Source organism: Sciurus vulgaris (assembly GCF_902686455.1).
Source record: "Sciurus vulgaris genome assembly, chromosome: 4".
NCBI classification, from domain to species: Eukaryota; Metazoa; Chordata; class Mammalia; order Rodentia; family Sciuridae; genus Sciurus; species Sciurus vulgaris.
In genome coordinates, this window is record NC_136464.1 from 10891141 (window position 1) to 10918413 (window position 27273).

General features: G+C 47.7%; 1 protein-coding gene across 5 annotated transcripts in view; it reads right to left on the reverse strand.

The window, feature by feature from the left end:
• PLPP4 (phospholipid phosphatase 4) overlaps window positions 1–26526 on the reverse strand; it is a 115092-nt gene extending 88566 nt beyond the window's left edge. For 3 of the 5 annotated variants that reach the window (XM_079136764.1, XM_079136762.1, XM_079136768.1), the window contains exon 1: window positions 25874–26526. In XM_079136764.1, the coding sequence (XP_078992890.1) occupies window positions 25874–25929 (56 nt within the window). In that variant the 5' untranslated portion in view covers window positions 25930–26526. Of the gene's footprint in view, window positions 1–21723; window positions 21806–25873 lie in introns of all 5 variants that reach the window. The other 2 variants (XM_079136765.1, XM_079136763.1) reach the window with 1 other exon arrangement.
• Between the last annotated feature and the right edge of the window lie 747 nt (window positions 26527–27273).

Below are 27273 nucleotides of genomic sequence, written 5' to 3' on the forward strand. Positions count from 1 at the left end.
CAATAATGGACCTTTTAAACTTTTTTTTAATAAGAAATCCACAGTATCCAGCATCACAAATCTTGTGTGTGTGTTGAGTTCTGCCTGTGAATCCTGCTTAATGGGACTCCTCTTGGGAGAGAGGCCCCGAGGGCTGGGAGCTAAGCCAGTCAGCTGTGTTTTCTCAGTCTGTGCCCCTGCCTCCACTTTAGACCAGCCTGGGCTAGGAGGAGGTCCCTACATCTGGGAGGCCACTTCAGGGGGCCATACTGAGACTTGTGTTTGAGTCAAGGGAAGGGACACCAAAGGGCCCCTCTCCAGCCCTAACTCAAGGCTCAAATTCCGAGCAGATCAGAGAGTTCAGTAAGGACTAGCTGTGCCGGAAGGCCTCGCCTGGCACTGGGATCCAGAGTGAACACAGCATAGTCCCTGCCCTCAGGAAACTCTTAGGGGAAGAAGCAGGCTTAAAATCTACAGTCTGTTTACTACTGCTGCTGTAACAAATCACATACGCCTGGCCACTCTGAATAGCATGAGCTCTGGAAGGATTCACCTGGTCAAAGTCACAGTGTTAGCAGGGCTGTGCTCCCTTCTGAAAGCTCTAGGGGAGAATCCACTTCTCAGCTTCCTCCAGCTTCTAGAGGCCCCTCAACCCTTGGCTTGTGACCCCTTTACTGCCAAAGCCAGAAGCCTAGCCAGCAGCAGTGGGTCAAGACCTGTCCATGTCACTTCTCTCTGACCCTCTCTCCAGCACCTTCTTCTATGTGCAGCCCACCACAATCTCCCTGTCTCAAGGTCAACTGACTCACAACCCTAATTACATCTGAAATCTTAATTGCCTTTGCCATGCCAAGCAACATATTCACAGGCCCAGAGTGAGGACATGGACATCTCTGGGGGAAGTGGAGGACATGACTTCGCCACACTGACCATTTATGGTGACAATTATTTGCAAAGCTACAGTTAGTAAGAGGGACAAACAGCAGATCCATGCACTCACTCCCCGCCCCCCACCACCCTGCTTTTTTTTTTTTTTTCCTGCAGTATCAGGGCCTTGTGCTAGCAAGGTGAGCACTCTACCAGCTAAGCCATCTCCCCAGCCCCGCTTTTTGTTTCTTAAATAATAGGTACACATGCATGGAGCTGGGGGAGAGGGAGGGATACAAGAAAAAAATTCTGCAAATATTCCTGATGGTGGTACCTGCTTAGTCACTATGATGCCACATTTAAGTCCCCAGGCAGCACCAAGTTCCATGCAGTTTTTTCTCTTTGCTGGTTGGCCCCACCAGACAGTAAACTCTGTGACAACAGAACTCTCCTTATCTCTCCCCTTTCACCCCTGGGCCCCATCCCTGGAGGGTCTTCCGGGTCCATGGTGATGACCACAGTGGACAATGACCAAAGAGTAGTGTTCCCACACCATCTACGTTCTTGATATTCATTAACCCAGTCCTCACAGGACTCCTAAGTGGGTGGCCTTATTGACCTCTCTGGTTTGCACATGCTCCAACTACACCAAACCTCCCTCAGTTCCCTCAGAAGGGTCCCCAGCACAATCACCTGCCCCTGCTGATGGAGACCAGTGCTAACCCCATGTCCTGTCCCAAATAATCTCGAATTCACTTCAGTTCCACCCTGGATGAACTCTTCCCAGGGCCTACCCTGCAGAGTGAGACTGAAATGTGCAGAACTTCTACACACACCCTCCTAGGCAGGGCACCACACAGGAGGGGTCAAGGGCCAGTGCCAGGGGACAACGCTGCAGCATTCCTCGCCCCCACCGAGGCTGGTAAAGCTTAAGGAACCACGAGAGTGATCAGATGAGGACAGGGGGTGGGGCTCAGCACGGGCAAAGGTGTAAGGACTTTGGAGCCTGGAGGATCTGGGTGGGGATCCTGGCCCTGCCACTTGGCGCTGTGATCCTGTGTGTGACACCTGCACACCCCTAGTCCCAACTGGGACCACAGTCTCTGTATCCAAAGGCTGAATGGAGGATTAGAGGAGAGTCACGTGACAGCGTCCAGGCCCTGAATCTCCTGCCCAGTGGTAGCAAGTGGTCACTGTCCTCATTACTCTCTCACTCCACTCCAGTCACGCTGGCCTCCCTCAGGGTCCCCGAACTTGCCACGCAGGTCCCATGTGAGAAACGCTGTCCTCGCTGTTCCTCCTCCCGGAACACTCGTCCCAGGTACTCCTATGGCTCACCCTTCACTTCCCTCAGGTCTCGGGTCACATGGCATCTTACCTGCCAGGCCAGCCGTGACATTTCTATATAAACCAGCAACACCACCCCCACCTGCACCCAAACCAGCTCTGACCTCTCTGCCTCACCTTCCGATTCTCCCCACTGTTCAACTGCATCCGGCACCTGGGTTTCCATAGCGGGGCTTCCCTATCGTTTTTCTCACCAGGTTGGAATACAAGCTCCTGGGGGCAAGGTCTTCATCTGTTTTGTTCCCTGCCATCACCAGGAATCCCCCTGATGTCCAACAGGTGCTCCAAAGAATCTGCTGAATGAGTGAATGACCCCTCTCTCTAATTTCAAAGAGAAGAAAACGCATCCACTTTCTGGTGCCCCCTCTCATAAGTGTCTGTAATCATTTCTGGCTACAGAGGAGAACCACAGGAAGTGAATCATACCTTGAGGGGTCATCTCTCTCTCAGACACACAGGGCTCGACGGAACAGCAGATTCTAATAGCCCTGGCCACGAGCTGAGCACCTAAAAGCAGACGGGATTTGCCGGCTGTCTTCTGTCAAGGGGGCTCCTGTGTCAAGTGCTTTATAAACCTGGAGACTAACTGTTTTTCAGCAGGTGTCAGGGAGGGTACGTGGTTGGCTCATGGCCACACAGCCAGTAAGTGGCAGCAGGGACTCACACCGGGGCCCTCTGCCTTCTGGAGTGTGAGGTCGTGCCACCACCCCACGCTGCCTTTGAGGCCCACAGAAGACAGATGTCTCTGTGCTGACGGTGCAGACGAGCTTGACTCTCCGCTGTCCCTGGGGTGGCAGGAGCTATTTCAGAGTGAGTCACACACTAAGGTCATGAAGGGTCAGCTGCCAACCAGAAAACAGAAGAGGCAGAAAAGGACCCCCCGAGGCAGAGGCAAGGTCTGCAGACTCACCGAGAAGTCCTACGCCTCAGATGCTGAGGACGTGCCACCGAGCCCAGAGGCGGCAGAACCACGGCCTCAGAGGAGCTTCGTGGGGAACACCCTGCAGCGGTCAGCTCCTTCCAGGCCTTCCAGAAGGCCTCTGCCCCACGAGGCCACGAGAACACCGGGCTGCACAGGGAGCTGTGAGATCTGTAAAGCACCAGCACCGGAGAGCCGGAGGCTTAGCCGCTGAAGCTGTGGCTGTGATGGTTTTGCAACTCCACCCCCAACATCCAGGTCCCCTCCACAGTTCAGCATTTGCCGTGGGCAGGTGACTCCCGCGAGCAAGCATCCACAGTGGCCGGTGCTCCAGAGCCCCTAGCCTGGCAGGCTGTGTGGGGTACAGTCCTGGCCCACATCTTGCCCTCTCCTGGCAAAGCATTCACAACCCCATCACCTACTCCCCAGGACAAGGCCTGCAAAACTGTCACTCCTGGGAGGCGGGGCAACGAGTCCAACGGTGTGGTCCATGTCCTAGGAATGGACATGCCACTAACCGGGGCTTTCTGTGCCAGCTGTTGGGTAGGGTGGAGCAGCCCTGCATGCCAGGAGTCCTGGGTGCAGAGGGGAAGGCAGGCCATCTGGCTCTGGCCTCACGCTGGCGAGCACTCCTGAGGGGAAGAGGCACTCGGATCATTAGGGAGCACAGAACTCAGTCCCCCTGTGGGCCCCAGGAAGCTCCCAGGGGAAGTAAGAGCCCAACCTGGGCCTGCAAACCTTAGGTGAGGTGTGGAGAGAGGAACAGGAGGAAAGAGTTGTCCCAGCACCAAGAAGGAGACGGCCCCAGGCAGGGGCCCTGCTGGGGCTGGCTTAGCAGTCTTTAGACATGGATGCCCGCTGCCGCTGACTGGACAGGAGCCGACTGAAGAACTAGCATCTGAGAAGCCCACAGACCTTCCTAGGTCCACATACCACTTCAAGCCAGGCCTCTCCCGTGGCAGGCAGCCGCGGCCAGCTCTGCCCACTGCGCCTCAGGCTCTGTGTAATCCGGTTCGGGCTTACCGTTAGCTGCAGGCCCATCGTTCCTCTCAAGATTTCTACGAATCTTGATTCTATTATCTGACATATTAGCCTTCCATCCGGGTTTTCTGTCATTCACAAATTTGATAAGCCTGCCTTCTATGTCTTCATCCCAGTTGTTGATTAAAACCTTAGACAGAGGAAGCCAGATCCAGAGTCCTGTGGCTCGCCCCTGGGCAGCGTTCCCCCACAGTGCCCCAGATGCACAGCCACGGTCAGCGCTTCCTGTCCAAGATGTAACTACTGGATTAGTCAGAAGACCTCGGTCACTCTACTACAGCAGCCAACACACTGGAACCCGAACTGTGCGTCATTGTTCACCTGGACTCAGAGACGCAAACTGTCCCTCTGTCAGAACCAGCTGCAATCCAACAAGCCTCTGGGTTCACAGAAGACCCCAGCACCAAACACCAAGAACTGCTCAGATGCACAGGCTACACCTAGTCACTCACTCTGCTTTAACAAGGGGACTCCCTGCAAGGCCTTGGCAGATCAGCAGCCCAGGGAAAGGGAAAGTGCCACAGACAGCGAACTGCCCTCAACCTCTCAGGCACAGAGATGTTTTGAACCATAAGAAAGAAACCACAGCAATCACACTCCTGGACAGTGCATGGGAAAAGGCCTTGTGCCTCACTAGACCAGAAGAATCTCATAGCTACCTGAGGAGTCTTCCACCATTCTGTGGCCAGCCACAGGTTAAATTATGACTGGCATTTTTTTTATTTTTTAAGAATAAGGGTGGTGCTGCTGGCGGTGTGAGCAAACATTCATTCACGCGGGAAACAAGTCCTGCACACCAAGATGAGCCAAGTCCCCGGAATGGTGGGAAGGCGCTGCAGGCCCGCGGTGACCCCCACAGGCCAGGGCCCTGCACTCGCACAGCGTGCAACCTGCAGAGCAGAGACAGGCGGTCAGCGGGATGCCAGGGTCTCAGAAATAAATGCTATGAAAAAATAAGAGCTCTGTGACAGTGTAAGAGTCAGGCATGGGACACCGAACAGAAGCTCTGTGAAGGGCTCCCTAGCAAGGGACATTTGAGCAGGACTGGGGAGGAGAGCCAGCCAGATTGGGCACTGTTAGGAGAAATGGGAATTGGCACAACCCTTCTGGAGGGCAATTCTGCAAAGGTAGAAGGGAAAATCCTTTGACTCAGAGAATCCTCACCCAGGAAGCAGGGATGTGCACAGTGACCCAGGCCCCAGGATGTTCACCACAGTATTGTCCACGTCCCCTAGAAACAGAGGCTGCCCTCTAAGGCCCAACGCCCACAGTCCAGGGAATCGACTGGGTTCCACTTTTCAAAAGGCAAGTTTTGGAAGAATATTTACCAGCACGAGAAAAAGTTGTGGGCATGGTGCCAAGCGGGAAGGTCAGCTCTAAGGCCTGAGTTTGGATGAGGTGTACCTTTCGCACAGAGAAAGTACTGTGTGTTACAGGAGAGGCGGGAAGACTAAAGAACATGACATGAGCCAAAATGCTAATGGGTTTTCTCTAGATAATGAGATCATAACTAATTTCATTTTCTTTCCATTTTTCCCTCTGTATTGTATAAATTTATAACATCAAGGCTATGTTTGTTTCATTTTAAAAAATCGCTTATTTAAAAGAAAAGAATTCTTCCAGCAATAGTAACGTGTTGCGAAACTGTCCAGGAAGAGGCCACTAGGCTGCAAGGGTGAGGCCGTCACACTAAGAGCTCCTCCCTGGGAAGAGGCGCCAGGCAACCGAGCGTGGGTGCACCAGGCAAAGGGGCCTGACTCCACCCGGGGTCCCCTAAAGTGGGACAGTCGGCTGTGGGCGCAGAGCTGACAGGCGACAGAGGCCCAGCAAGCCACAGTGTGTGTCTAGATGTTTAATCAATGCACAGGTCCATGCAGACCCACTGTCACCTTGGCCACCCTGTGGTCCTCCCTGTGCAGACTCTAAAGGACAAAGTATAGCGGGGCTAGTCAGGGGTCCCCTGCCCAGGGAGCTGAGAGTGGCAAACCCAAGGGTCTCGATGCCCCCCTGGGTTTTTCCTCAGTGTGTTTCCTCCTGGGTGAGATGATTCTCCTCCCTGAGTGACCCTGTCCCCTTCAACTTGTCCTCTGAGGTTCTGCCTGGACCCCATCTTCCCATACTCAGGCCCTTGAGAGGCCAGCAGGAGAGTGCCCTCCTCTAGTGGGCAGGGGGGTGACCTGAAACCACCTCCCTACTCTGTCCACTCACTCAGTTCCTATCTCCTGGGCATGTGCCAGCGGGCGGGTGGGCCAGCACTGGGGCAGGAGGGGCATGGGTGGAAGCACAGTGGGCCCCTTCTGAGAGTGCACTGCCCAGCAGGGCAAATACCCTCCGAACCCAAGGCCACCAGGGCTTATACCCAGACTTGTTTCACCAGACACTGGTCCGGACGAGGACCTGCATCTGTCCAGTATGAAACTGGTCCCAGCCTAACTAAGGCGAGACCCACTTCATCTTCCCACAGAGGCAAGCCTCACGACCTCCTGCCCTGCCAGAGAAACACCAAGCAGCTTCCAGAGACTTTGCTCAGACACCCAAACCTCTGTACCGGGCGGGCAGGGGCATTTCTTCCTGCATGCTCACCAAATCCTTTTTATATTTAAACTTGAAATAATTAGAGTGAATCCAGGAACTCTTTGACATACCTTCAGAGTCTCTGAAAAGGAAAAAGAAAGCCCCCAGGCAGGCATTGCAAGTGCTGAGACAGCAGAAGGGAGATTTTTTTTTTTTAATGCTGCTCTTCTGGATTAATTCAAAGCAGGCAGCTCACATTCTTAAGAAAAAGAAAACCATGATTCACTCTTTAGGAACAAAATACACACATAATTAATCAAGCCCTGTCTGAGGCTCTTGATGATCTTTATGTTGGCCATCCGAAGGCAGATGGTATTTTCCAACAACATCTGCAAATGTCCAGGGAGAGATTTTAGTGTTAAAGAAAGAAACCACAATTCTGATCAACTAAGGCAGATGATTCCTATAAACAGGTGGCTCTCCCAGGCAAGACAAGGTCAAGGTGAAAAGAGACCACTGGGAGGAGGCCACAGGAAGATATTTTGCTCTGAAGACAGAGGCAGGAAGAGCAGGGACATTTTGAGATGAGCACCCAAGAATATAGTGACAACGGTGACGTTTGTGGCATTTTCCCTACACACCACCACCCTGCTAGTACTTATGCCCTGACCACCCAGTAGGTCCCGCCTTTACCCCTGCTCTGCAGATTAGTAAACTGACGAAGGAGAGGCTGAAGTGAGCACAGGAGAAGGGGAGGCAGCATCTGTGCCCAGACACTGGCTCAAGCTCCCAGGCTGCATCTGAACACGGGCCCAATATGGCCAGGAAGCAGGGGCCAGAGTAAAGCACCCACCCACCTGCAGGAGGAGCCACCGCAACAGAGAAGTTCAGAGTCAGGGAGGCCTGGGTTCCAACTGCACCTCCGCCTATTAGCAAAAGACCACCGGCAAATGGCTCCCTTCCCTGAGTTCAGCTGCCCGTCTGCAAAGTGAGACGGCAGCATAGACGATTTAGATGAGCTAACTGCACATAAAGCCAAAGACCCTCACCAGGTACTGAGTAAGCAGAGGAGGAGGAAGAAGTGGAGGAGAGGAGGAAGCACAAAGGAGCGGGAGGAGGAAGAGGAAAAGCACCAGCAGCTGCTGTTGCTCCAGAAGAGCTCGGGTCCTGCGGCTGGAGGCCTGGCAGCCAGGTCCACACAGAGCCTGGCGCCCTCCGCTCCCCTCTTGCTCCTGAGTCTGAGCGTGGATGTTTTGCCCACTGAGTTCCAGCTCTGCTAAAGCCCCATCACTCTTCCTGCCGCATTCCACGGCCAATTTCCCTGACTAGAAAGGCAGGCCCCATTGAGCCCGAACTCCAGGGCCCTGCTGTCCACCAGGAGTAGCAAGGCAGGCTGTGCCACTCTGCGCCTCGGTCCCCAGGCCTGGGACAGTAAGCGCACAGCACCTGCCACAGTGGGGCTCAGCGGCTGTGTCAGAGGCTAGGGGAGTGAAGCCACGGACATTATCTAAAGTGAGGGGAGTGGACAGCACCTCCCAGGTCATTCCAGGAAAGGGAATGGACCGAAGAAGGCGAGGGGTCACCTGCCGCAGATATTCTGCCCAAAGCGCAGCTATTCCCAGGATGACCTGCGGAGGCCTGTGGGGTGGAGAAAAAGCACCTCCAGAAGACTCACCTGAACTTTGGGTTTTGACCCTGATTCCCAGAACAAGGTCTGCAAGAACCTCAGGCCAGGGAGACCAGGAGAAGAAAAGGACACCCGCACAAGGCAGGGACCACTCATCACCCAGTCTTGTCCTCTAGGACTATGAACACGTCTCTCGTGTGTGCCATGCACACAGGTTACCTGTCAGGACTCCCGTCAGGGTAGAGCTGAGTAGACAGGAAGCAGCTCTCCCAGCTAGCTGCCCGTAGAGGCTGTGTTTCTGGACACATCCTTCAATGATCCCAAGACGATGGGGCAAGAACAAGCCCAATGATGCAGAACCAGGCATGTTTAGGATCAAAGGAAGCCACATGCTATAGCAGGACCTTTTTGGGAACCAAAGTCAAAAAACTGAGCACACAGAGAAAGAGGCGTGAGCCAAGTTGGGTTTGATATAATCCATTCCATGGTGCCAGCAGGGGATGTCCAGGTTCCATGTGCTCGGCAGGCACCCAAGCCATCACACCCAAGATTCCACCGAGGCCATGGAGGTCACTTAATTACCAGAAAGCCTCATGACCAGTCCCAGCTCTTCCCCTCCCCCACACCTGATGTAAAACACTGTACACGAAGCATGGACATCTCACTTAATCAGCGTGACACCTAGCGAATCCTTTAACCTCTCTCAGGCTTGGATTTCTCATCCAAAAAAATGAAGGAATTATAAAATTCCTACCTCAGAGAGTTGCTTAGGGATTGAAGGGGTAAACTGCCTTACAACACTGCCAGCCTATAGCAAGAAGTCAATAAATACTATAATTACTCTCATTTCCTCCTCTTCCTCCTTGGGCCTATCTTCACCTTTAGAGCCAAGTCACCTGAGTTTGCTACTTTTAGCAAATAATAAAAGGATCTTTTGTGTCATGAAGAATCAAAGAATCTCTGTTTCATATGGATTTTCACCAATAAGGCACAAATAGCTAAAAGTCCAATTTAACATGACCAACTTTACCTTGACTCACAAGACTTGAGTTAAAGCATAATACATTCAGGAACCAAGTATTTCTACCACTGAGGGAAATAAATGTGTGGGAGACATCTACAAAGCTCTGATTTACCCATTAATTCAGGTCCAAAGGTCCAATATGCTTGGACAAGACATCACAGAAAAGTAAATTCTCAGCCGAAAAAAAAAAAAAATAGGTAGGATTTTAGATCACAAAGTGAAGTCATTTAAATGATGACTCAGAAAATCCTAAAAATATTCATGGTGAAAGTAAAAATTGATATATTTTTAATCAATATAATTTCATGTAGGAAGGAAGTAAACCCTATGTCACAAATTTGAACTTTTTTTTTTTTTTTTGGTCGTGCTGGGGATTGATCTCAGTGAGGCTAGGTGAGTGCTCTACCTCTGAGGCACATCCCCAGTCCTTGACTATCTTTTTAAATTTTTTTTTATTTTTGTAATTATAGATGGACATCATGCCTTTATTTTTTTACGTGGTGCTAAGGATTGAACTCGGTGCTTCACACGCGCTAGGCGAGCACTCTCCACTGAGCTACAGCCCCAGCCCCTGAACATCTCTTTTTAATGTTCTTCTTTTATTGGTTCTTTTCAGTTATACATGACAGGATCCATTTTGACACAATTACAAAAGCATGGAATATATCTTGCTCTCAGACATCCAGTTCTGACTGAATCCATACATTTTATCTCTCTTCCCTTTCCAAACACTACTGAAAAGAATAAAAACATAAATATGAATACATATCCAGGCTGAACAGTCTCAAATGTTACCAATCAGTAAAGCAGAATTGAGAAAAAATTATGAAAAAAGATAACACAGGTAGGAATAAAATGATGGATAATACAAGAACCCTCCTGTAAAGGAGCTTAGCCACAGAAGGAGAACCCAAAATCCTGTGTACGGACGCCTTTCAAATCATTGGCTCACTTGGAAATTGCATTGCGCAGGGCAGGACTCCAAGGACCCCAGCAGGAAGCAACAGCTGCAGTCTGAAGAGTCAAGCAGAGATTTCAGCATCAAGCAAGTGCTAGGAGAGAGAGTCAGGAGTTGAAATTTCTCCAAGTTAAACTTTCCACTGAAACCTCAGTAGCTCAAACAAGAGAGGACAAAAAAATTCCAGAATTAAGGGATGCAACCTGGGATGAAAGGCGAAAACCAGAACAGACTTGCTTAAACACAGCTAGAACCAGGGTTCCAAGGATGAGTGAACCAATAGCAAATTAACTGCCTGCAAGAACAAAACTCCACACTCGTAGGGAAGAACAACAACCCAGGATCTCCACGATGTGTGATCACAATGTCTGTACAGCAAAAAAATTACTAGGCATGCAAAGAAGCAAGAACATGTGACCTGGAATCAATAGAAAAACAACAGAGCCACAGATCATCATGATGTCGGAATTAGCAGAAACGGATTTTCTATTACAAATATGTTAAAAGATGCTACAGTTTGGATCTAAGAGTCCCCTCAAAGGCTCATGTGACAAGCTTCACCAGCCTGTGGCGCTCCTGGGAGGTGGGGAACCTTCAGGAGATGGCGCCTAGTGGAAACAAGTTAGGTCACTGGGGGTGTGCCCTTGACCAGGATGTTAGGACCCTGGCCTCTCTCTCTTATCACTTCCTGGTCACCATATAATGAGTAGCCTTCTCTGTCACACATCCCTGCCATGACATACTGTGCTACCACAATCCCACAGCAATGGGGCCAAGTGACCATGGACTGAAATCTCTGAATTCCTGAGTCACAATAAAATTTTGCCTCCTTCTATGTTGTTTATCTCAGTCATTTTGTCACACTGAGAGAAAGTTGACTAACACAAAAAATGTAGAGAAAGATGAACACAATAGGTGAACAGATGGTACACATTAGAGAACTAAACTCCAAAAACAACCAGATGGAAATTCTAAAACAGAAAAAAATGAACATCTGAAATAGAATATTTATTACATGGTCTTACTAGCAAGAAGAGACACCATAGAATAAAGATTTAGTGAATCTGAAGACAAATAAAAAAAATCATTTTAAACTGAGCCACAAGGGAGGAAAAAGATAAAGAATAATAACAATATAAAATAAAATAGAATAGAGCTCTAAGATCTGGAGAACAATGTCAAACTGTCCAATGTATATGTAATCGGCCACATCAATGTTTACAAAAGCTGAATTTACAATAGCTAGATTGTGGAACCAACCTAGATGCCCTTCATCTAAAGAAACTGTGGTATATATACACAATGGAAAATTATTTAGCCATAAAGATGAAGAATATTATGGCATTTGCAGATAAATGGATGGAATTAGAGAATATGCTAAGTGAAATAAGCCAATCCCAAAAAAACAAAGGCCAAATGTTTTCCCAGATAAGTGGTTGATGATATATAATGGGGGTGGGGGAGTGGAGGGTGAGATAAGAATGGAGGAAATTTAGATTACCTAAAGGGAAAGAGGCAGGGAGTATGAAAAATGGTGGAATGAGACAGACATCATTACCTTAAGTACACATATGATTATATGAGTGGTATGAATCTACATCATGTACAACCATAGAAATGAAAAGATGTACCCCATTTGTGTACAATGAGCCAAAATGCAGTCTGTAAAAATAAAATTAAAAAAAAAAGAACCAGAAGAAGAGGAGCAAAAGAATGAGACGAAAGGAATATTTGAAAAATACAGTAACATATTAACTGATGAAAGACATCAGACCACAGTTCCACGAATCTCCATTAACCCCAGCAAGAAAAAAATAAATGAAACCAACTTAGACACATCACTGACAAGTTGTGAAAACAAAACAAAGAGAAGTCTCGAAAGTTGTCAAGGTCATTGACACAGTGCATTTAGGAAAACAATAACAGTAGCAATGACCCCAATGCAGAGACTAAGAATCCACATAAGGGGTAGGATGGGAGGAGTTAGTGTTAGGGTTAGGGTTAGGGTTAGGGTTAGGGAGGGGGGCAAGAATGGAGGAAGAAAGGACTGTTTAGAGGGAAAAGAAGGGTGGGAGGGGTGGGGGGGAAGGGAAAAAATAATAGAATGAATCAAACAACATTACTATATGTAAATTTATGATTATACAAATGGTATGCCTTTAACCCATGTACAAACAGACAAACAACATGTATCCCATTTGTTTACAATTAAAAAAAAAAAAAAAGAATCCACAAGACAACATGAAGATGACTTCAAAGGGCTGGAAGAAAACTGCCAACCTAGAATTCCACATTTACCAAAAATTCTAGAATTCCATATCAAACAAAAATAGATTTTAAAAATAAAGGCAAAATAAAGACAATTCCAAGCTGAAAGTTCTTCAGGTTTCATGGACATAATCCCAAATGGAAAACCAAATTTGAAAGACTATGAACACTTGTGGAGATGGTAAATAGGTGGATACACATTATTTAAATCTTAATTTCTGTAAAAGTACTTTGATTGTTTAAAACAAAAAGTAATTTAAATGTTCCATGGGATTTATATACTTTCATTTGTTCAGAAGTGAAATTGATGACAACATACCAAAGGCACAAGAGGAGACTTAATACAGGTTTACTGTCACAAGATTTTTACAATGTACATGAAATGGCACAACATTTACTTAAGGGGGATGGTCACAAATAAAAACTGCATACTGTAATCTCTAAAGAAACTAAAATCTTTAAAGAGGTGTAAGTAAAACTAAAGGAGATGAAATGGAATATTAACAAGTATTTGACTCATCTTAAATAAGGCAGCAAAATAGGAAGAAGCAAAATAGGAGATTCTTGGAGCTGTGGTCAGATAAGGCAAATGGAAAACAACAGGGTGATCAGTTTAAGCCCAATCATATATCAACAACCACATTAATTGTAATTGGCTTCACCTTTCCAGAGTGGCCAGATGGAAAAAATTAAAAGATACAGCTAAGTGTCATTTAAAAGATACATACTTTAAACACAAAAACACAGATAGGATAAAAGTAAAAGGAGACAGATTATGTAGAAATATATTGATGTTATATAAATTAGACTTCAATATAACAAATTACATGAAGAAAAATGGAAATTTCATGAAGATAAGATGCAATTTATTTGAAGGAGATAAAATTTAAGAATACTAGCTGGAAATAAAGAACTAGGCACAGAAATTATGGCATCCAAATCACTGAAGGAGAAAAGAGAGGGTAGGAAAAAAAAAAGCTATTCAACTAAACAAGAAATGGAGAGGGATGACTTCATCCATGTCTGAAACTACAACAGTACCTGGTATTGGGAAATTTATAAAGAACAAGATTTATTTCTTACAGTTCTGGAGGCAGAGAACTCCAAGACTGAAGGGCCCAGCTCCAGTGAGGGCCTTTGAGTTGCATCATTCCACGGTAGATGGCAGAAGGACAAGAGAGGACGTGGGAGTATGGAGTTGAACTCAATCTCTAGCCCTTTTATAATCAGCATTAATGAATGCACAGGGTAGAGCCCTTGTGGCCTAAACACCTCCCCTTAGGCTCCGCCTCCTGACACTGAAGCATTGGAGGTAAGTTCCCAATGCTTTTGCAGGGATACATTCAAACTATGGCAGGGGAAGAAACATGAAAATACAGTACCACAAAAAGAAAGCAGCCAGGTATGGTGGTGCACATCTGTAAACCCAGAGCCTCAGGAGGCTGAGACAGGAGGATCGCAAGTTCAAAGCCAGCCTCAGCAACTTAGGGAGGCCCTAAGAAACTTAGCAAGACCCTGCCTCAAAATTAAAAAATAAAAGGCCTGAGGATGTAGCTTAGTGGTTAAGCACCCCTGGGTTCAATCCACAGTACCAAAAAAAGAAGGAAAAAAAAAGAAAGAAAGAAAACAGAACAAGTTGGCAGCAATGAGACAAAATATTAATTACCAACAACAACAATAAAACAATGTGAAGGGTTTAATTATCCTAGTTTGACAGAGATAGCATATCTGCACATTAAAAAGACCAAATTTAAAAGAGCACATTTAAGAGCAAGATTATAGAGGATGCAAATAACATAGTTAATGTGCTTTAATATATTTAGAATCGTGTATGCACCAGACAGAAACTACTCATTATGTTCAAGCCATATAAATTTACAAAAGAAAAAGTGTCATTCTATGTGGCCACATGGAAAATCATGACCAATTATAAAACAAATCATACAAGCCAGAGTCTTTGATTTCAAAGATTGAAACTATTTTAGGACTAATAAAGACTAGGAAACAGGAACAGAGAGAGAGAGCAACTTGCCCAGATTACACAGCTGGCAAATAGTGCTTTAAACCCAGGCTCCCTGGCTCCTGAGCCCAACTACAGCTGTGCCACTCTCCACGGAGAGGTGGGGCACAGGGGGACTGGATACATAGTGTGCTCTAGGATTGTGATGATTAAAATGCTAATTGATTCAGACCAGGTGGATAATCAAAACAAAAATCAGTAGCGATTTCATGGACATAGAGAAAAAAAAAAATGGGTGTATTTCATAATTGACAAACCAAACCACTTGTTAGGAAAAAAGCTAAATATTTCATCTCACTCCATAAGTAAAAAAATGAATAACCAATACGCTAGATAATTAAAGTATAAAATACTAGATGATTCATAAGAATGTATCTGCTTTAGATGGAAAAAGGACCTCCTAAATAGGACTGAAACTCTGAAAGCAAAAGTGAAGATAATAACAGATTTAATCATATAAAAATTAAAACTTGTATGCAACAACAGAAATCACAAAGAAACTTAAACATCAACTATAGATATGGAAAAAAGACTTGCACTATATGAAAAAAAAGATTAGTATTTATAAGGCACAGAGCTTTCCTCCACATCGATAATTGAGAGGTTTAACAGACGCCCAAAGGAAAAAGACAGAGATTTTACTGAAGAAACATAAATGGCTAATACACTGGTGAAATGATGCTCGACACCAAACAGAGAAATGGAAAGTAAAATAAATGTTATATTACCTCCCATAGCAGAAATATAAAAATATTAGCATCCAGCTTTGGTGAGGATGTAAGAAAACAGACCTGGTCACACACTGCTGGTGAAATGTTTAAATGAGCACACACAGTAGTTCCCTTTGGGTGGACAATGTGGCAATGTCTAGCCAGGTTTAAAACACACGTGGACTCTTGGCCCAGCAGAAAACCACGCTGCCAGGAAAAAGAATCAAGCAGACCTACACAGAGGAAAGCATATCCAAGACAAGTTCAGTTAAAAAAAAAAAAAACATTAGACTATGCATAAAATATGTTCTTTGCAGTGTAGTTACAGAAAATGTATACTAAAAGGTTTAAACCGGGGCAGAGCACTTGCCCAGTATGTGTGAGGTGCTGGGTTCAATTCTCAGCACCACATAAAAAAAGTAAGGTATTGTGTTCATCTACAGCTAGAAAAAATGTTAAAAAATGTTTAAACAGTGAAGAGAACAGAACTGGCAGAGGGAAAGGCGATGTCCTATGCTTTTGTATTTCTTTGATTTTTGCAAGTATTTTACAATCTTTAAAATGTTTTTAAGTGAGTGCAAATGCATTTGTTCCCATCACATTCATCTTGTGAGCCTCAAACTCACTCAAATCAGGCAAACTTCAAGTAGCAATAATTCTGAGATACATTTCTGTATGGCTCCTTTTTAATAAATATCATAACATAAATTTTTACCATGTTTTTTGGAGATTTGCAAAGTGGTTCTTTCAATATATGTGACACATTTTTCTTTGTATTCATACTTTTCCAAACCATCTTCAAATGTTGATTTGAGTTTTAATTAATTTTTGTTTGGCAAAAATATTTACTTCTCTTTGCAGGCAATACAGCAGTGAAAATCTTTCTAAGTTAGAATTTTTGTCTCTCTTACTTTAGTGTCTCAATGTATTTTTTTTCCTGGAATTTTAAGTTAAAAGGCAGGAATAATTCCATGGATGCTAATGCAGTGCAATATTGTGCTTCAAAAGGGTCACGGCTGTTTACAATTCCACCTGCAGCAGCTATTACAGCTGTTTCAATACAAACTTGCACGTTCCAGGTGTTAATCTTGACTCTCTGAATTTTCTTAAATAGTTTAGTTGATGTAAAATGTAGAAATGTTGATTTCTGGCACATGCCTACTTTAAATATTGCTAAAGAAATCACAAAGGAATCCTCCAGTGCTCCGCTTGGCTATATTTCCTTTGCTTCTCCTTTTTACCCATAATAGTAAACATACATATTGATTTTTCCTGATTATGTATGAAAGTAACAAATGTTAACAATAACTCAGATAATAAGTGGCATTCAAAGAACAAATACATATTATATTATCCCATCAGCTCCCCAATGCCTCCCAAAAAAAAACATCATTTAAGATTTTGTGGATCTTCATAGACATTTTTCTTGCAGATATAAAAACAAATGGAATATATTACATCACCACATTACAATGGCATCACATACCCTTCTGCAACCTGCTTTGCCTCTTAGCCACAGTTGATAGATTTCCCAAGTCAGCAGATAGTTAACCACATAACTAATTGTAATGGCTGCACACGCTTTGATCATAGCACATAAAAAGCTTGCGCTAATCTACAAAGTTATGCTGTTGTTTTCATGAGGCATAGCTTGCATTTCTATAAAAGTTACAGATTTGAAGGTGCGTTAATTATTTGTGTTTTTGTTGGTTCCCTGTTCGTACCCACTGCCTGGTTTTCTGTTGAAGGGCTCTTCTCATATCTTAAGGATTGGTACACACTCTCTGCACACTCTTAACTTGGTTAAGAGCATCAACTCTTAACTTGGTAAATCAGGACAACAATGCCATTTCCTGAGGGCTGCAAAGGTTCATTCCCCATGGGTGGCCAGTGCCTAGGTACACAGCTGGCACACACAATGCTCCTGACGTCCTTCTCCGCCTCCCTTCCTTCTGTAACTGAGGCAGAGACACACATCAATCAGAAGACACCCACACATATGTACATACGGCGATTTCTCAATGACTTCTTGGACAGTCATTCAGAACGTCCTTCCTGAGCTCTCCAAATCCTAGCGCATGACTCAGCTCTACCTTGTGGTCCTGAAAGCCACACTCTCCCTATTACTACCACATGGGGGAATGAGACGTCTTATAATTGACCTACATCCCCGCCCCAGTCATAGGAGGGACAGGAGGTGAAGGAATGCAGAGAGACTCGCTGGAACACTGTGAGGGGCCATCTTTGCACTGGGTTCCCACGCCACCGTCACCTATGACATCACTTCATCTTAACAACCCCCAGAAGGGGAGATCCCTTTTTTCTTTTCTTTTTTTTTAACAGATGAGGAAGCCAGGGGGCATCTTTGTTATTGGCAGAGTCAAGATTTAGCTTCTCCAACTCCTGCCATGGTGCCTGCCCTCCTGCAGGTGGGGACGCAGGTTTAGGCTCCTTTGCATCATGGTTTACATGAGGTAGCTGTTCAACACATGGAGGTCAGCACGGCAAACACACCAGGTATCGCCTTTAGAGTCACAGCTATGCGAAGAGAAGCCACACGCTTGTCTACAAACCTCTGGTGAACAACCCATCATTTCCACTGCAAGGTATATACCCAACAGAAACCATAAACATGTTCACCAATAAACAACTGCAGCATTATTCTTGACAGCTCAGAACAATAAATAACCCAGATATCCACAGACAGCAAGAGGAGTCAATGACGGGGGTGTGGTCACAAGTAGAACACTCTGTCACAATGAGAAGGAGCAAACTGACTGCCCACCACACAGACGACCCCCAAACCAGCCAAGCCAAAAAGGTCACACAAAAGCACAGGTGTCCTGCAGATCCATTTACACAGAGTTCCAAATGGTGTTAGAATCCGGGGCAGTGGTGACCCTCGGGGCGGGGGAAGTGGGCTTGGCAGGCGGGGCTGCTCTGGGCAGCTCAACAATTATGAATAGGGCACTTCTGTGTGTATGTTATTTTTAGTTTGAACTAAATGAAATTTCTGGTTCTAGAGGTCAAACCAGTCAAATATCAGCCATTTCAAACGTTCAAACTAATACTTCAATAAAAACAGAGTTTTAAAGCCCTCTAGTAAAGCAGAGAGCAACAGCCAGCACTGACTGGCAGGTTGGCTTTCTGGAAACCAACCCAAGTGCTCCTGCAGCGTCTGACCCCGTTCTTTGCTCCTTTGTCTTTAGCAGTGATAGAATAGCAACTAGGCCCTGGCTTCTGTGGACAATTTGTGATGAAGCTGTCCCTGGGCTCCCCTGTGCCAGGTCCTCGCTCTCGTCCCTGGCATCTAAAAGTCCTATAACACCTGCACAGCTTCTGGATGAAGGATGAGGACCACCCCCCCCACACACACAGGCAGCAGTCCCTGCATGAACTTCCTCACTGTCGAGCAGTGTTCTTAATTCATCCACGCACAACGCCAAGATGGTATGTTTCAAAGAAGCAATATTACCAAGATAATTTTTACATTTACAAACACTATCCCAGAAAAAAAAAGTACTAAGCTATCACAAGCCTTGTGTGAGTCATAAAAAGCATAATCTTTATAACTAATTGAGATAACTGTATCCACAAGTTCTGAAACTAATGATCTGCTTTTGTTGTGTTATGAGCATTTATCTTCCCGTGGGAAAACATCATCAATTCCCAGAATTCTGGGTACAATCGACTTATTTTACAGTGGCAAATAATACTTCAAACAGAAGGATGCTCCATTTATCAGAGGACTGGGCAGACACATCCCCAGGGAGGGAAGTGCTTGGGGCCACCTGCTCCTCCCAGTATGGATGGTACAGAGGGCATCTGAAGACAAGGGCCTTGGACGTGCTTCTAACTGAACCCTGCTGGAGGAAAACAGACTGAAGGCAGAGAGAGGGAGCAGATAACACGTTTCCTTACGTGTTATCAAAGGCAGAAGAGCTGATCAGGCTTTTGATGCAACCACAGTTGTTAAGATCACCACTGAGAAACCACGGGCTGAGACCCCCACCCCATCAGACAGCAAGCCACCCACGCTGCTATGGGGTCTGGCTCGTTAGGTGAGCTCGAGGCAAGTTCTCTCTTTGGGGAGCTAAAAGAAATCATTTGAAATATACTAAAAAGGACTTTATTGTCTTCTAGAAAACCCATACTAAGCCAGGTGCATTGGCACACACCTGTAATTCCAGTGGCTTTGGAGGCTGAGGCACGAGGATTGCAAGTTCAAAGTCAGCCTCAGCAAAAGCTAGGCACTAAGCAACTCAGTGAGATCCTGTCTCTAAATGAAATACAAAACAGGGCGGGGGATATGGCTCAGTTGATTAAGTGACCCTGAGTTCAATCCCTGGTACCCACCCCCCATCAAAATAAAATCACCCATTCTAAATAATTTAAAATAAGAAAATCAATAGCTACCCTATGGAATTTCTCTTTAGTGTACACTATGGATTCAGCTTAACAAAAGGTAATGATAATGGTATTGTTAAGCACCTACAATCAGCTGAATACTGAGGCTGTCCTACTTGATACTCACAGGCTGTAAGTCCATAGATATTGTTAATACTCCACACAAACGGATGGAGAAACAAAGATTTAAGCTGGAGAAATATTTTGCCAAAGGCTCACACAGTTTATAAGGGGCAAAACCAAGACTTAAGCCCTGGTAGCCTGAGGCCAGAGGCCAGGTAACCACTATGTCCCATCCCATATGCTAGGTGTAGGTAGTAGGAGTTCACAGGAGTGAACACACCTCATTGTGTATACTGTAGACACTAAAAGCTCCTTATCTCATAAAATCCAGTGAAGTATTACCTCCACTTCCCCCATAAAGACACAGGTTCAGAGATTTTAAGCAACTTGCCTTAAATGTAGTGCATAGCCAAAATTCAAACACAGACCTGTCTAGCTCCAAAACTCGTCACGGTCTTTTATTATGCCACCCGCCTCCTCAACTCCTTTGGAACCTGTTGCTAGGGAGTGAGCAAAGTTACAAAGGGCGTATCAGGTACGCTCAGAGCTGCATCTCTCCCAGAGCCCATTTTCAGTGATGTGAACTCCAGGGCAGCCGCCCTCCTGGGGCCTCCCTCCTGCAGCTATGCCATGTCAACACACAGTTCCGTGCCCCTCACTAAGGGGATTTATGCTGCCTCAACCCAGCAGTGACATCTGCCATTCCACCCCTGTTCCACTGAGCAGAGTGCATCACCTGGCCTCTTAGACAATAAGTGGCATTAAAAGATCAGGTACGTATTACAGCAGGGACTGCGGAGGGCAATGCTCCTGTGTGGTCAGGAAGCAGAGGACAACCATAATTTCCAAAACCAGTGAATGGATCCCTTACTCAAAATGCAGATTCCAGGGCTCTCTTCTTTATGTGGATTATGTAGGTCTGAACTAGGCCCCTGGTAATTCTGACACAGGTGGTCACCAGACCAGACCACCCTTTAAGTAGCTTTGTTCTGGATCAATACAGAACACTCAGAATTCTAGGGCGATGATCATCAGAAATCAGGTCAGGTTGACCACACCAGGCTTGTGGCGTGGCCAGGTGGGGAATGAGGGGAAAGCAAAGAAGATGAAGATGCATCCTCACCCCAGAGTGCAGCAGTTGACAGGCCAGAGCCAGACAGAGAGACCACTGACCACATGCAAGACAGAATAGAAAAATTCCCAGCAAGCGGGGAAGCAGGTAGAGGACAGAGCTCACAAAAGTCAGCAGGGCCTGCGTGCCCAAAAGAATGGTCCATTTCCACCCTGGGCAGATATCTGAGCAATGTGCTCTGGTGCAGATCTCCAGGCCTCCTCATTACCGCCTGCAGGGGAGCCACCACACATCCTGACAAGCTCCGGCCTTTCCACTCTCCTCCCAGACTCCTTTCCTGCTCCCCCACCCTGTAACCCATAGTCCCAGGTCACAACTGAGGAGCAGATGGATCCCCATCCAAAATATGCCTCCACATCTTCAGGCCCTTGCTCTGCAGGAATGTCCTAGAGACCAGGCCCTGTACACCTGGCTCTCAGGGCTCAAGACTCAGGTAAGACATTTCTGGGCAGCCTTCCCTGGCACTTTTCCCCTTCCTCTCATTCTTTCCAGGGTTAATTATCCTTCCATCTCTGCTCCAACTACCGCCTAGAGTCCTGGACTAGAGTCTTAGGGGCAATAATGACAGGTCTGTTAATTACTGTCAATATTTCAAACACCTAGCAACCAGTGCCTTCAAGCAAGTCATCTGGACCAGTTCAAGTACCAAGTTTCCTTGTGTCTTGTTGGAATTACACCAACCAATGTGTGCTCATGGAGGAGAAAGAAAATAACTACTCCATGAGCAGGCCCCTAGAAAGTTCCAAATAAAGCTCTATCTGATGTATGGATGATAAAAGAGAAATGTTGGGAAGCAAAAGTTTCAAAACGAGTGATTGCATAAGGGGTGACTAACACAAGGGCCCACCGTGCGCCCTCTGCTGGAGTGTGAACTCAACGGAGGCACCTGCCTTCCTTCTTGTCTTGTCCCCGCACCTGGCAGAGGCCTCCTGCATGATCAAAGAAAGATGCAAGATTAATCTGAAGGAAAGAATACCACTACCTGAGTAACCGGACATCTTGAGCAGACTCACTCCTGGGAGGATGCTGAGAGAGCAACCAGGGAGGAAGAACCCTGGGACAGAGGAGCCCAGGGAACTTGGGTGGCAGGTAAAACATGCAGACACTTCCCCCTTGTCCAGCCTTGTAGACTGTCGTCATCCTCCCAGGGTCTGCAGTGTTACCCGATATCCTGGGCACAATGGCCAAGGGTGAAGGCAGTGAGTCTGTGCCCCCAGCTCTTGGCTATGACCACCTAAGCTCTTACCAGCAACATATGCACATCTTACCTTCCAATTCTGGGATGGGCCCAAAGCCCAGAAGTTGAACCACCACTGCCAACCCCTCTGCCTTTGAAGTACCATCCTAAGATTTGATTTAAGAGCCAGAGTGGCATCTGTTTCCAGCATTACTTTGGGTCATGTGCACTTGCTTCTCTGGAGTTAAGAGGTCACAGAAGGGGATCACTTTCAGGATGTGACCACTTTCCATTTGGAAGCCTGGTGCTAGACACCTTCTCAGTGGCTGATGACTTTGGGACACCGTCAACTGCTTGTTTGAATCCACATTCAGATCTCCTACTAGCTGAGCAAGCATCATGGGGCACAGAGCACACCCTTTCTGAACCTTCGCTTCTTTACCTGTAAGGTGGGAGTATTGAGCAGTATTCACCTAGAGTGAGACAAAGCTTCAAAGAGAAGCCACATGGATAGCTCTGTGCATAGAATAGCCCTCCACCGACCAATGCTAGCTGCCACTTTTCCTATAGTGAGGTGGCTGAGCTTCCAGACTCCACAGCTGCAGCATCTGAATTTAGATCTCAGAGGGACCCTTATAAGCTCTATAACAGGGAAAGTTCCTTTACCTGACTGAGCTTTGGTTTCTTCAATCCATGATGACATCAATATACGGCCTTCACTGGGCTAAATGGCATATATGACAGCCATCATTACTGCCTGAGAGGTAGCAAGCCATCAATGAACAGGAGCTCCTATACTGGCGACAGCAGTAAGGGCGAACAGTTCACCAGCAGTAGTGCACCTTAGAGCTGCAGAGCAAGGTCCAGCTCTGACTTTGGGATTTGAGGAAATGCCTCCTGAATCTCTCAGGCTCTTAGATGACAGCAGGGTAGGGGGGCCCCTAGGGGCTTCTCCTCCTCCCTGCCCTGCCCCAATCCCTGAATAAGAGCAATGGGGCCTCAAGGCCCACACGCTTCAATGCACTAAACGCAGCCTCAAACTACACATTGTGCTTTTATTTTTCCTAAACACTGGGTTCCTATAACCAATGCATTTCCTGTTAGGGTAAAGTTTATGTGCCAGCCATGATCTGCACTGCTATTTACTAATTTTATTACCAGGGATTTGAGGTTCTTAGGGTTTCCCAAAAGACCCTGAGGATCTATGGGGGTTGTTGGGAAGCTTCCTCTGAGAATCCTGAATGCACAGAACCGGGGTGCCACACCTGATCTGCTACCAGAAAACTCACCAGCAAGGGAAAGTTTACATTCCTGCTACCCATGGGTCCAAAGCACATTTCATTAGCTCTAAACTGAAATTTCCAGGGAGGATGTGAGATCCCTGCTCCCAGGTAGGGCAGATGAGGCCAGAGAGCAGGCACACATACAGGTGAGTTTTCCTGCCCCACAAAACAACTAGTCTCTTACTCTGGGAAAAAGGGTAGACATGCCAACCTAAAATAGGTGATGAATTACATGGGCTAATTTGAACACTGTAGCAAGGAAGTCAGATTCGATTTGCCCAGAGGGACTTCCCAAACCTCCCCAGACTGCAGAAATCACCATCTTCCTGAACAGAGGAGGGTAGACCCCTCTGAATTGTGCCACCACTCCAGGGCTGGCAAAAGGAAGAATAAAACTTCCCCCAAAGCGGGTCTTGTCAAGGCGCCAGAAGCTTATCTGAGAAAACAAGGGGTCATCTGTGTATATGCTCCTGATATCCTTCCGGAAGTCATTATCTGCCCGATGACAAGAACATCTCCCAGCGGGAAGCTCATGGCAGTGCCAAAGCTGATCTTTACAGGTAAAAGCCACAAGTTGGACACACTGTTTAACATTTCTAATCTGATATGAAACCCAGGGAATCGTCCAAAAGGCCATCATATGTATCCCACTGGACAAGGGATACATGAAGTAACACAACAGAACTTGGAGAAGAGAATGTCAGCCGCCTGTCTGGTTTTTACATAACACCCTTGGAGGAAGTCAGAGCACACAGACATTAATGTTTCAGTGGGATAGGCCACTGTACACTAGCAAACATCTCATAAATATTTGGGGAAATATTTAAAGGGAAACTTGAAAACATTATATATTTTATATATTATTAGACCCTTTTTTAGTTGCAGATTCCTAACAGCAACCAAAGCAAGTAACCAAGCACCTATCTTGCTTTATTTCAGCATTTTTCATGCAAACATTCACTCAACAAATGTTACATTCTACTGCGCACGGAACACTATGTTATCATTTCTATCACATAATAATTTAATGGGGTTTTAGCCTATTTGCCAACTGGAAACTGTCCCCATCTGATCACACAGCAATCACTAGTTTTAATGTTTATTCCAAAGGTAGAGAAACAGAGTAAGAGGAGGGGAAAATGCTTTGTTTTTCCGAAGGCATCAAGACCCAACTGAAGTTCTCATTCCTTCCTCCCAGTGAATAACACTAGTGTTCAGTTAGAAGGCGGGAGAGGGGGGCTTGCCTGCATCTGGGGACACTCATGGCCTTTTCTGATGGTGTGAATAAACACTCGGGATGAATTTAATCCTCAGTAAGGAAACACATACAAGAAAAGGCATTTCTTTCCAGGTGTATACCCTGGGCTACAGGAACAGAAGTCATCTTTGACACAGCACACCTGCCAAGAATGAATCTGGGTTGGGGCAGAAAACCGAAGAGAGGTCTCCTGTTTGTCTTGGTGCCCCCCCCCCCCAACCAACAAAAAATACCCACAAACCCAGAAAGTTCATGCAATTTATTGTTTCAAATGTATCAGAAAACATCCACTGGCATAAGGAAAGACAGACCCTGGCCACTAATGGAGGCTCAAATGCAGACGTGGGTGCCTAGGTGACAGGAGATGGAGGAGTGATGCCCAGTGAGTCTAGGCTCCCATCCGAAAGGGAGAGATGCGACAGACAGCTCCCTGCTGCTTGGGCCCCGGAGGCAGGTAAGCGGTGGGTACCTGGGTATCTGGCGGAAGCCCAGACATCTCTGAAGGGAGCTGCGCCAGCGCCCCCTCCTCTTTTCAAAATTACTGTTTCCAGGTGCCATGCGCTCAAAGCCATCCCGGCATTTCGCTGCCGCCCCTGAAGGGCCTCTGCCTGGCACCCGAAGGGGACGTCCACTGCAGTCGGAGCTCCGGGTGTTTCTAGCCCACACCCTGGCTGCAGCCCCCGACTTCCCTAGCCTGGGCGGCAACAGTTTTCCAGCGGGAGAAGTACCGCAAGCGCCTCCAGGGAAGACGCTCCGGAGGACCGCGGGCTGCCCAGCCAGGGACACCGAAGGAGACAGAGCTTGGCCCTGGGCACGGCCGGGGCGATGGGAGATGGGGCCAGGAGCAAAGACCACCAACGTCGGCCTCGAAAGATCACAGAGAGGGAGAAACTTCCCGAGGGCGCGGGCCACAGTGCGCGTTCTAGTCCAGGGCAGCCGCCCAAATACCCGGGACAGGTGGTGCCGGGCCCGCGGAAAGGCGCGGGCTAGAGGGCCAGACCCGCAGCGGGACCGGCTCCCTGGCGCCCGGTGAGGGCAGCGGAAACAGGTCCCAGTCCTGGCTCACGAGGGTCGCTCTGCGTCGAGGGTCCCAGGAAGGAGAGGAGAGGGTCTCTCTTGGTTCGGCATCACAGACCCCGGGCACCAGGAGTGGAGAAGACCTCGAACCCAGGCCCGGGGAGGGGGGGACGCCGCGGAGCCAAGAAAGTTGGGGCGCAGAGAGGCTCGGTCGGTGGGCCCCCGCGTCGGTGCGCCCCGCCAGCGGCGCTCCGCTACTTACACGAAAACCCCGAAGAGCAGGGCTCGCACCCCGATCTCGATGGCCAGCTCCCGCATGGTGTGACCAGAGCAGCTCCCGCAGCGGCGGCTGGTGCTCTCCGCGGCTCCCGCAGTTCGGCCGGCGCCGGCTCGCCAACCCTGGGCGGCGAGGGAGGCGCGCTCCAGGCCGCGGGCGGGGGCGGGAGGCGGGCGCCGGGCGGGGGCGGGCGGACCGGCGGCGGGGAGGGCTCAGCCGAGCTCCTGCTCGGGCCCGGGGCTCCGGGACGCCACACTGGCTGCCTCGGGCCCCGTGTCAGCGCGCGCAGCGGGGGCGCCTCGGGGACTCCCGGCTCCCTTGAGCCAGGCGCCGCCTCCACGTCGTGAGCCAACGCTGAGCGCCCGCGGCCAGGGGAGAAGCCCGGGGAAACCCGGCCGCTGCCTCCCCTGCGCGCTCCGACGCTCCCGCCGGTGGGCGGCCTCTGGGCTCCGCGCCCGGGCAGCGCGTAGCGGGGGCTCTGCCTGCGGCCCCTCCGCGTCTCCTGGCTCTGCCACCGACTCCGGTTCTCGTTGCTGGCCCCCTGCGCGCACGCACGTGGGCATGTAGTATACGAGAGAGCTTTGGGGATTCTCTTGGGCTCAGGGCAGCCTTGGCGCCCTCTGTCCCTAACGGGGAGCGCTCCTTTTCTCCCGCTTTCTGTGATCCATACACCTTTCCAACCTGAAATTTTTCCTTTTTTTTTTTTTTTTTTTTTTCTCCAGAAGCCCCTGAGATCACTGGCGGGTATCAGTTTGCTCTCAGGAAGTGTTAGCCAGGTGCCAAAGTCCTGGCATAGACAGGGCAAAGAGGAACATGGCTCCCTGCCATGCCAGGAGCGCCAAGTGATCCCTGGGGAAGGATCCCTCCTCTCCCACACTCACTGTCCCCAGTGCCCAGCAGCTTTGAGCTGCTGTGGTCGAGGCGCTGAGAAATGGGGGGGAGGGGAGGGGAGGGGAACGCTTGACACTGCCCTGCTTGTGCGCAGCAGGTGCAGGTGATGAGGGTCACTGGTTGCTGATACAGCATTTAGGCAGCTGGGCAGCAGGTAAAATCAGGATCCTTGTCCTCAAGTCAGTGCAAAAATTCAACCATCACCCGTGACCTGGGGGTGGCGGCCTCAAGTTAGAGCCCAACTAGGTCTTGATTTGGCTTTGTCGTCATCTGTCATCTGTCAGGGTTATGTATGCTTCTCTTAAAATTTGAACTGGGCTTCACTAAATAAAAGCCAAATGGACAGTTAAAATGCAAAACTCAAAACAATCATAACCATTGTTCTTGAGGTGCCTAGGCCTTCCGGAATTTTAGGAGAGACTCAGCCAGGATTTTTGAGAGCAGAGGTCCGGTTAGAAACCGGTTTTTTGAGATTGCAGAGCTGTCTCTTGGTC